This window comes from Dipodomys ordii, unplaced genomic scaffold, assembly GCF_000151885.1.
Source record: "Dipodomys ordii isolate 6190 unplaced genomic scaffold, Dord_2.0 Scaffold143, whole genome shotgun sequence".
NCBI lineage: Eukaryota > Metazoa > Chordata > Mammalia > Rodentia > Heteromyidae > Dipodomys > Dipodomys ordii.
Window position 1 is genome coordinate 1,567,998 of NW_012267359.1, and position 11,679 is coordinate 1,579,676.

General features: G+C 43.9%; 1 protein-coding gene across 1 annotated transcript in view; it reads left to right on the plus strand.

Moving 5' to 3' along the window:
• The window catches only part of Baz1b (bromodomain adjacent to zinc finger domain, 1B), a 66,275-nt gene that overhangs the window by 32,242 nt on the left and 22,354 nt on the right, over positions 1-11,679 (plus strand). The window contains exons 9-10 of the mRNA XM_013031701.1: positions 4,414-6,115; positions 10,688-10,826. Coding sequence (XP_012887155.1) covers positions 4,414-6,115; positions 10,688-10,826 — 1,841 coding nt within the window. The remainder of the gene's footprint in view (positions 1-4,413; positions 6,116-10,687; positions 10,827-11,679) is intronic.

Below are 11,679 nucleotides of genomic sequence, written 5' to 3' on the forward strand. Positions count from 1 at the left end.
CCCCCCCCAGCTAGAAAACCGGAAGTGGTGCTGTGGCTCAAGCAGTAGAATGCTCGCCTTGAGCTGAAGAGCACAAGGACAGCGCCCAAAGCCCAGAGTTCAAGCCCCACAACCAACAACAACAAAAAAAAGTAAACTAAGCCAGAAGCTGGTGGCTAATGTCTGTAATCCTGGCTACTTGGAAGGCTGAGAGCTGAGGATCAGGTTTGAAGTCAACTAGGGCAGAGAAGTTCCCCTGAGACTCTTATCTCCAATTAACTACTTAAAACTGGAAGTGGCTCTGTGGCTCAAGTGGGGTAGAGTGCTAGCCTTGAGCAAAAGAGCTCAAGGACAGCAACCCAGGCCCTGAGTTCAAGCTCTATAACCAACCCCCCCCCCAAAATAAAAAATAAAAAAAGTAAATTACATTGTTTTCAAAAGACTTAAAAAATACTTTATAGGAACAGATTTAATGAACTCATACAGAAATTGCAAAAAATTCACTGTATGAACATTACTCTCAACCTCCTAACTTGCTGCGTTAAGCAGATATCATGTGTCAGGATCAAGATGTAGCTAGCCAAGGCTGTTTAAGTTAGAGTTTTACTGCCTAGATTAGACTGCTTATTACTACTAAGCTCAGCATCTGATTGAGCTGCTACACATTATTCTTTCATTTTTTTAATTGTATTTTTATCAAGAAACATGATGTGTTTGTGGTATTGCTGGTCTGTCCAGGTGACAGGAATAAATGTAGAATTGTGTATACTGTTTTTCTTTCAGCCTTTGTGTTACTGAGACATTTGTAAACACTTTTTTCCTATATGACAATTAGGAAAGGCCTCTTCCCTGAACTTTGAATACTGCTAATGTGTGGGTATCCACTCATTTCTTCTCCTTGCCTGTCTACTAGACCAGTAGATATATTGTGCTGAGTGGGAGGTAGGGAGACCCTTAGCACATAAGTGGTTTTATACTTTTTCAGATCCCCCTGAGTCCAGCCATGCCGGCTCCCATTTGGCTGTGACTACCCAGCATGCTCCATGCTGAGATGACCAGGTACTGAAGGACTGCTCACGCCGGGAGCCGGCCTATTGGGAGGGGGTTGGGTGAGTTCATTTCTTTCATTTTTCAGAAAACTTAATGGCAGACAAACACCTTAGCAATGAAGATGAGTGACAGAGCCCTCCCATAGCTTTCCCACCCACTTTAGTGATTTCTTTATTATTAGTGGGCTTCTATGTGAAGAACTTTTAAAGAAACTTACTCTAAAGTTGAGTTGTTTAAAGGAGAAATAGAATCAGTAAATTAAGAAATACTCCAGTTATATTGGACCCTATCAAAAGATATCTATATAAAATAGTAAAAATCAAACTTAGTCTCAGATTAGTTTCCTGATAAATTTTATTTTAGAATAAACTTCTGTTTATTCTAAACTTCTGTAGAAGGATCAATTTGTATGTCTCTACCATGAAGATTTCCAAAGCTAGTGGAAGAGGATGGTTAGCTTTCTGTTTTTAGTTCTCCGAGTACTGACAGCTTGCCTTCATGACTTCTAGGATAGTATATTGTCCATGAGGAAAGTGAGGGTGTGTGTGTGGCACTGTCCCTGAGCGTTTTTCACTCAAAGCTAGCATTCTACACTTGAGCCACAGCTCCACTTTCCACTTTCTTTGGTAGTTTATTGGAGATAAGAGTCTCATGGACTTTTTTTGCCTGGGCTAGGATTGAATGTGATACTCAGATCTCAGCCTCCCAAGTAGCTAAAATTATAGGCACGAGCCACCAGCGAGAGTGGAATCTTAAATAAGTTACCTTTCTTTGCTTAGTATTTTTTTTTGGAGGGGGGGGTTTCGGTCGTGGGGCCTGAGCGCTGTCCCTCAGCTCTTCAGCTCAAGGCTAGCACTCTACCACTTGAGCCACAGCGCCACTTCCGGCTTTCTGGTGGTTTATTGGAGATAGGAGTCTCACAGTCTTTCCTGCCCGGGCTGGCTTTGAACCGCGATCCTCAGATCTCAGCCTCCTGAGTAGCTAGGATTACAGGCGTGAGCCAACAGCACCCGGCTCTTTTTTTTTTTTTTTTAATCAGTCATGGGGCTTGAACTCTGGGCACTCTACCACTTGAGCTACAGCACCACTTCTGGTTTTCTGGTGGTTAATTAGAGATAAGAGTCTCACGGAGTTTCCTGTTCTGACTGGTTTCGAACTGTGATTCTCAGCCTCCTAAATAGCTAGGATTATAGGCATGAGCCACTGGCATTAGTTTGACCTTTTTGTCTTGAGCTATGATCTTCTTGACTGCTGCTTCCTGACTAGTAGGGGTAGCATTTGTTTGCCAAAATGCCAAGCTTCCAGACTATTTGTCTATATCCCATCCTCCTTCCTTCCCTCCTTCCCACCCTCCCCCCCTTCTCTTTTCTTCCTTCCTTCCATTCATCCATCAGTTGTAGGGCTTGAACTCAGGGCCTGGGCACTGTCCCTAAGCTCTTTTACTCAAGGCTAGTGCTCTACCACTTTGAGCCACAGCTATGGTGTTCTAGTGGTTAATTGAGCATAAAAGTTTCACAGACTTTTCTGCCCGGACGGCTTTGAACCACAATCCTAAGTAGCTAGGATTACAGGTGTGAGCCACTGGCACCCGGCTTTATTTCTTGCTTTTCTGAAACCCTGTTCACTCAAGTATTTGAAGTTTTGGAGTACTGACTAAATACATAGCTCCTATTGGTTAATAGTTAAGTATTCTAGAAGTAATCTGGTCATTTTCTTCTTTCTTACAGTTTTTTTCCTCCTGAAATAATCTGCATTTTTTTATTACCTCATTTAGTTTAAGGCTGAAATTTTATTTCAGCTTTAATTACAGATCCCTCCACTCAGCCAGTATAGATTCTCTGTTTCTCCGTATATATTTAAGAGAATTGGTGCCATCATGACAAGTGGAGTGAGATGTAGCCTATTAATTTGTTCTTTGGATGAAGGTGATATGACGCAGAGTGGGAGTTAGGGAACCGGGTGAAGAGGTTCATGGAGGAGAGCAGACTGAGGGGAAGGGTTGGGTAGTGGGTAGGAGTCCTTGGAGAGGTGCCTGGCAGCAGGTTTACTATATTCCAACTGTGTTTTAAATTGAACATGTACGTGCTTATAATGTCCTAAATATGGTAAAACAAGGGACCATGTGGGTTAGGTGAGAGGCTATTACAATAATTGACTAAAATTCAATTTGTGTAAAGAAGGTCAAGAGCCATTCATGGCAGTACATACCTGTAGTTCTAGCTACTTAGGAGGCTGAGTAGGCAGAATTTCCTGAGCCCATGAGCTTGAAGCCACATAGTGAGTCCCTCATTGCTTAAAAATGGGAAAAGAACATGAAGGTGACTGGTGAAAATGTCATGATAAATGAATTTAAGGTGTTGTGAGACTGAAGGATTATGGGGGGATGTTCAAAGACACAACTGTATGAGATTAACGAGAATTTTGAAGAGTGCATAGTTAATGTGTTTATAAAAAAAAACAGTAGCCCACCTAGGCGCCGGTAGCTCACACCTATAATCCTAGCTACTCAGGAGGCTGAGATCTGAGGATCACAGTTCAAAGCCAACTCAGGCAAGAAACTCTGTAAGACTCTTATCTCCAATAAACCACCAGAAAACTGGAAGGGGCGCTGTGACTCAATTAGAGTGCTCGCCTTGAGCTGAAGAACGCAGGGACAGCGCCCAAGCCCAGAGTTCAAACCCAGCCACCGACAAAAACAAACAAAAAACAGTAGCCCAGCTTGGCCTCAAACTTGTGTCCCCATCCCTGTCCCCTCCCCTCTCCCTCTCTCCCCCTGCCCCCCCCCCCACCTTCTAGCCTCCCTAATGCTGAGATTGCAGTCATAAACCACCACACCTACCTAAGTCAGTTCTTGAGTTATGGGGAGAGGACAAGAGGAGTTTGAGAAACCAGCAGACTATGGTCAAGAGGTTTCCTTACCTTTGAGAAGTGTCTGTTGTTCATATACTTAAAATAACATGTCACTGAGTTGAATCAAAGATATTTGCATTTCTACCAAGATCCCTGAATTGAGAACAAAAACATAAAATAAAAATCCAGTTCTGTTTTGAGAGCTCTTTCTTTTTTTTATCCACCCCTTCTACCTGCTGTTGCTAAGGGATTGGAATCGGTTTGTGACACTTGCTAGCAAGCCATCTTCCACTGAGTTATCCTCCCACCTCTTGAAGAGACAGTTCTAAAGTCTTGGTATCAAGAGAATTTTGCATCCACCTGGCACAAACACCAGTTAGCAGTTGTCTTTGTTTTTTTAGGGGCATCTTGCCTATGAAGAACAATGGAGCTATAGCTTTACCTGAATAGCTGGGGAGGACCTTTCAGATTCTTAAACATTGCTTCTAAAAATAAGTTTTTCAAAGTAATTTTATTCCTGTTCTTAAATTCTAGTACATGACTCTCAATCCTTCTACTAAGAGGAAGAATACTGGATCCCCAGACAGGAAACCCTCAAAGAAATCGAAGACAGACAGTTCTTCTCTGAGCTCACCACTAAATCCTAAGTTATGGTGTCATGTGCACTTGAAGAAGTCATTGAATGGCTCCCCTCTCAAAGTGAAGAACTCCAAGAATGCCAAGTCTCCCGAAGAACATCTGGAAGAAGTTATGAAGATGATGTCCCCCAGCAAGCTCCACACCAACTTCCACATTCCTAAGAAAAGCCCTTCTGCCAGGAAGCCAGGCAAAGCCGGTGACAAGCCTTTGAAGGCCAAGGGCAGAAACAAAGGCATCCTGAATGGACAGAAGTCTACAGTGAATTCCAAATCTCCCAAAAAGGGGCTGAAGACCCCTAAAACCAAAATGAAGCAGATGACTTTATTGGACATGGCCAAAGGTACTCAGAAAATGACACGAACCCCACGGAATTCTGGGAGTACACCGCGATCCTCTAGTAAACCTCATAAACACCTGCCTCCTGCCGCCCTCCACCTAATTGCCTACTACAAAGAAAACAAAGACAAGGAGGACAAGAAGACCGCCCTGTCCTGTGTCATCTCCAAAACGGCACGGCTACTCTCCAGTGAGGACCGGGCTCGCCTCCCCGAGGAATTGCGCACACTCGTTCAAAAGCGTTATGAGCTTCTAGAACATAAAAAGAGGTGGGCTTCTATGTCCGAAGAGCAGCGGAAAGAGTACTTAAAAAAGAGACGTCAGGAGCTGAAAGAAAAGTTGAGGGAAAAGGCCAAACAACGACGAGAGAAGGAAATGCTCGAGAAGCTGGAGAAACAGAAGCGATACGAGGACCAAGAGTTGAGTGGCAAAAGCCTGCCAGCGTTTCGCCTGGTGGACACACCTGAGGGGCTGCCCAACACCCTGTTCGGGGATGTGGCCCTAGTGGTGGAGTTCCTCAGCTGTTACTCTGGGCTCCTCCTACCAGATGCCCAGTATCCCATCACCGCAGTGTCTCTTATGGATGCCCTGACCGCGGACAAGGGCGGCTTTTTATACCTGAACAGGGTGTTGGTCATCCTGCTACAGACCTTACTGCAGGACGAGATTGCCGAGGACTATGGGGAGCTGGGGATGAAGCTGTCAGAAATCCCACTCACCCTGCATTCTGTCTCCGAGTTGGTCCGCCTCTGCTTGCGCAGATCTGATGTCCAAGAGGAGAGTGAGGGTTCAGACCCCGATGACAACAAAGACTCAGCCCCATTCGAGGATAATGAGGTGCAGGATGAGTTCCTTGAGAAGCTGGAGACATCTGAGTTTTTTGAACTCACATCTGAGGAGAAGCTCCAGATCTTGACGGCACTGTGCCACCGGATCCTTATGACCTACTCCGTGCAGGACCACATGGAGTCCAGACAGCAGATGTCAGCCGAGCTTTGGAAGGAACGGCTGGCTGTGCTGAAAGAGGAGAATGACAAGAAGAGAGCAGAGAAACAGAGACGGAAAGAAATGGAAGCCAAAAATAAAGAGAATGGAAAAGAGGAGAATGGATTGGGCAAAATTGATAGGAAAAAAGAAATCGGGAAGTTAGAGCCCCAAATAGATATGGAGGCTGAAGACATAGTTAGCGCGGTAAAGAGTCGGAGGCTGCTTGTCCTGAGAGCTAAGCAGGAGCGGGAAATCCAGGAGAGAGAGCTGAAAGGTATACCTCCCTGCCAGGAACAGAGGGCAGCCGCTAGAACAGTGGGACTAGAATAATGACAGGATATCTACTGTTCACTTATTTAAAAATGTGTGATAAGCCGGCACTGACACTGACTAGGTTTGTAAAGGAAGGAAGGAAGAAATGAGTTAGGGAGTTAGACAGGTAGGAGACAGGTTTGTCGTAGGTGGGTCAGTCTAGATAAGAGTGTGTGTTTGCAATGCTGGGGACCAAACCCACCTAGGCTATCCACCACTGAGTTGTACCTTCAGCATTATGTTTCTGATATTTTAGGAATGAGCTACTCTTCACCTTACCGCAGGTAGCTGGGATTATAGGAGGGTACCAATATGCCCAGCCTCATGTCTTCTTAATTTTTGTATAATCGACTTCAGATTTCTCCACACTACAGTATGTATCAGTACTTTCTTCCTTTTTTGGTTAGGCATGGGGCTTGAACTCAAGGCCTGGGCACTGTCCCTGAGCTCTTTTGCTCAAGGTTAAGGCTCTATCACTTTGAACTACAGTGCCACTTTCTGGTGATTAATTGGAAATAAGTCTCACGACTTTCCTCTAGCCTCCTGAGTACCTAGATTACAGGTACCAGACATCTGCGCTGGCTAAGTACAGCCTTCTTTTTGTTTATATTTCTGGTTTTGAACTTGGTCTCATGATGAATGCTAGGCAGGATCTCTATTATTAAACCATGCTTCCTGCCCTATTTTCTTCCTTTTAGCTGTTATGGAGAATGGAGCTATAAACATCTAGTAGAAGAGGTTTTTGTGTCAAGATAGACATGTATTTCTCTTGGATACCTACCTGTGAATGGAATTGTCCAGTCACAGGGCCTGTTAGATCAGTTTCCAGGTCCCATGAGCCATGAGGGGGGAAAGTGTGACTTTTACACGCTCACTGCTACTTGCCACACATCTGCAGGCCAGCCACCCCATTGGGTTGCCTGTCATTCCTCACCCAGGAGAATGCAAAGGCCAAGCACCTTTCATGGGCTTTTTAACCATTTGTAAGTCTTTGAAGATGCAATTCTCTTATTAGACACATGGTCTACAACTATTTCACCTATTTGGGGGCCGTGTTTTTTTACTTTTTTTGGTAGTGTCCAAAGAAACATAAGTTTTAAATTTTGATGAGGTCCAGTTATCTCTCATTTTTTCCTTTGTGGCTCATGGATTTGATATTTTAGCTATAAATTTGTTGCTGAGTCCAAGGTTATAGAGATGTTCTTCTGAAAACCTTAGTTTTTTTAGCTCTTACATTTAAATCATTGGTTTTACTTTTTACTGTAGTTTATTTCTAGATAGGGTCTTGTACTTTTCTAGAGTTGAATCTCAGTCCTGCTATCTCTGACTCCTAGCTGTGATTATATACATGGACTACCATACCTGAGTAAAAAGACTAGCTTTAGGGCTGGGAAGGTGGCTCAGTGGTAGAGCGCTTGCCTTGCATGCATGAGGCCCTGGGTTCAGTTCCTCAGCACCACATAAGCAAGAGTCTAGTTTTACATACACACACACACACATATATGTATATATATGTATATTTTATTCCCACAAGTCAGGTTATGAATATAATTATCAGTATTACCCCTTTCTATCATTCTTCCCTATCTTCCAGCTTTATTTATATATTTATTTATTGCTGGTCCTGGGCCTTGAACTCAGGACCTTGGCTCTGTCCCTAAGCCTGTCTGTGTTCAAGGCTAGCACTCTCTCACTTGAGCCATAGTGCCACTTCTGGCTTTTTATTTATGTAGTACTGAGGAATGGAACCCAAGGCTTCGTGCATGCTAGGCACGTACTCTACCACTAAGCCACATTCCCAGCCCGAGCTTTATTCCTCTACATGTTGCTATCCTATTGTCCTAGTATCACTTGCTGGAAAAACTATATATATATATATATTTTTTTTTTTTTTTTTGGTTCGGTCATGGGGTCTGAACTCTGGGCCTGGGCGCTGTCCCTCAGCTCTTCAGCTCAAAGCTAGCGCTCTACCACTTGAGCCACAGCACCACTTCCGGCTTTTTCTGTTTATGTGGTGCTGAGGAATCGAACCCAGGGCCTCATGCTTGCAAGACATACCACTGAGCTACCTTCCCAGCCCCTTGACTGTAATTCTTGGAGGCAGATTGGCCTTTAAAGTTTGAGAATTGGGCTGGAAGAGGGATTTGTTATATGTAGCTGACTAGTGCCAATGAGATTGCTACTCCATCATCTCTGATAATTCTACTCTAAGTCTTAATTGTAGGACAGCTATCCATCACAGCTTCTATCATTTCTTCATAATGGATGAAGGAATTTGTTAATGGCACTACTACCCTCCTAACCCACGCATACGTATCCTGTATTTACTTTGTCTTAGCTCTTCCTGGTAGTGTTTTTGTCATTGTTATTTGTTTGTTTTTAGGGTTCATAGTCTCATAACGAACAGTCTGCTTCCTTGCCTGTAGTCTCGTTATACTAGTTTGTCCTGCCCATTTCTTCCAGAGCGCTTTTTCTTTTTCTGAAGTACTGAGGTTTGAACTCGGGGCCTAATGCTTAGTAGGTAGGGTCTCTACCACTTGAGCCACATGCTTTCTCTTTTCTTGCTTTCATTATTTTTTGGATAGAGTACTGTACTTTTTGCCTACCACTGGCCTCAGATTAAGATCTTCCTACCTATGGCTCTTGCATAACTGGGAATACAAGTTGCCTATACACTTTATTGTTTGAGTTGGAGTCTCACTGACCTTTTTGTCTTTTTTTTTTTTTTTTTTGTCGGTCGTGGGGCTTGAACTCTGGGCTTGGGTGCTGTCCCTTAGCCTGGGCACTGTCCCTCAGCTCAAGGCGAGCGCTCTACCACTTGAGCTACAGCGCCACTTCCGGTTTTTTGGTGGTTTATTGGAGATAGGAGTCTCACTGTCTTTCCTGCCCGGGCTGGCTTTGAACCGCGATCCTCAGATCTCAGCCTCCTGAGTAGCTAGGATTACAGGCGTGAGCCACCAGCGCCCGGCAGCCTTGGCAATCTTGCTGTTCTTTTTCACTCAAGGTTGGTGCTTTCTCTGAGCTATACCTTCCTTCCAGCTTTTTGCTGGTTAATTGGAGATAAAGAGCCTCAAATTTTCCTGCTGGTGCTGGCTTTGAACTCAGATCTCAGCCTGCATAGCTAGAATTGCAAGCGTGAGCCACCAGTGCTCAGCTCTGTAGTAAAATGGAGAAGTGTCAGTGTTTTGTTTTGTTTTTTGCGGGGATCTGGTGGTGGGGCCTGAACTCTGGGCCTGAGCGCTGTCCCTCAGCTCTTCACCTCAAAGTTAGCACTCTACCACTTGAGCCACAGCATCACTTCCAGCTTTTTTCTTTTTGCTTATGTGGTACTGAAGAATCGAACCCAGGGCTTCAGGCATGCAAGGCAAGCGCTCTACCACTGAGCCACCTTCCCAGCATCGGTGTTCTGACATATGTTTTTCAAGATTGTTTGGCTATTTTTTGCCAGTCCTGGGGGTTTGAACTCAGGGCCTCGGCACTGTTCCTGAGCTTCTTTTGTTCAAGGCTAGCACTCTACCACTTAAGCCACAACACCACTTCTGGCTTTTTCTAATCTTTATTTGACCTGAGGGATTGAACCCAGGGCTTCATGCATGCTGTGAGCACTCTACCACTAAGCCACCTTCCTAGCCCAGGTATTCTTGATTTCTGGAGATTTGGCATGAATTTTAGATTCATTGCTTATAGTTTCTACAAAGAAGCTAGTTGGGGTTCTGGTAGGAGTTGAATTGCATCTGTAGATTTGAATCTGTTTTGTGGATTTTTTTGTGGGGGGTGGTCAGTAATGGGGCTTGAACTCTGAGCCTGAGCGTTTTTCCCTGTTCTTCAGTTCAAGGTGAGCGCTCTACCACTTGAGCCACAGCATCACTTCTGGTTTTCTGGTGGTTTATTGGAGATAAGAGTCTCAAGGACGTTACTGCCTGGGCTGGCTTTGAACTATGATTCTCAGATCTCATTCTCCTGAGTAGCTAGGATTACAGGCATGAGCCATCAGGGCCCGGTTTGTGGCTTTTTTAGAGTAGTGCCATCTAACTTCTGATAAATAAACATGCTTTCCAGTTATATCGATATTTAATTTCTTTGATGTTTTATAGTTCTCAGAATATAAACTTAGTGCTTTTATTATTTCTTTCTTTGTCTGCCATGAGGCTTGAACTCTGGGCCTGGGCTTTGTCCCTCAGCTCTTCAACTCAAGGAGAGAGTGCTCTACCACTTGAGCCACAGAGCCACTTCTGGTTTTCTGGTGGTTAATTGGAGATAAGAGTGTCACAGACTTCCCTGCCCAGGCTGGCATTGAATCGTGATTCTCAGATCATATTTGTGTTGCCTTTGATTAGAAAACAAGCTTCTTTAAGATATATTTTAGCTTATACTCCTTAAGGCCTTTTAAGTCTTTTGTATGTATACAGTATACGTATAAAATATGTACTGCTCAGAGTTTGATTTTTTAATTTTTATTCGTGCATTGTGTGGCTTGAATTCAGAGCCTGGGTGCACTTCATATGGGTGTCTTGTTTGTTTTAATCTTCACCAGTGAAATTAGAGCGGGAAGCTGAGGAAGAGCGAATGCGGAAGCATAAAGCAGCTGCTGAGAAGGCTTTCCAGGAGGGCATTGCCAAGGCCAAGCTAGTGCTGCGGAGGACACCTATTGGTACCGACCGGAACCACAACAGGTCAGCGACTGTGCTTCTGTTGGATTACCTTGCAGGGCTATAGCCTATTGTTACCCCTAAGGAAACTCTATAAAGTAATTAAAATAAAACTTTTCTTTTTAATTTTGCAATTGTGTTTTAAAAACATAATTGCACATGAACCTTTCACTAAACATTAACTGTTCTGCATGCTAAGGTTACAAATTTAAATAAGGTAGCTTCCTGGGTAGGGTGGAGTTGAGTGATCAAGGGCTTGCCTTGGGCTCCCATCCCCTACAGTGTGGAGGGGAAAAGTAGACGTATTTGGGCCTTAAAGATACCACAGATGTGAAACCTAGATTATGGTGATAGGTGAAGTATAATCTAAATAGAGTTCTTTAAAAATGGCAAGTGTGAGGTTAGGGGTTTAGCTCAGTGGACACACACCTGCTTGGTGAGCACAAGGCCTTGAGTTTGGTCCTCAGCTCTGGCGGGGGGAAGCTATAAAAATGGCGAGTGTGTTTATGTATACCAGTAGGGAGCTTGAATTCAGGGTCTTGCACTCTCAGTTTTTCTTGCTCAAAGTTCTACTCAGTTTTGTCATACAGACCTTTCTGCCTGGGCTGTCTTCAAGCTGATCCTTCAGGCCTCGATCTCTTAAGTAGCTATGATTTCAGATCTGACTTCACCACTGCTTGCCTTTTATTTTTTTTTTTATTGTAAAGATACTATACATAATTTCTAAGTCACAAGTTCATTCTAACTTTCCTGGAGCAAATTGTCTTATCACAGTCTGTAATATATAACAGTGTTCACATGTTATATACCATATTTGTGATCAGCAGCGTGGGGATATTTAGTAGTGGTTCAACCAGATGAGCGGGAGTTCTTTGTT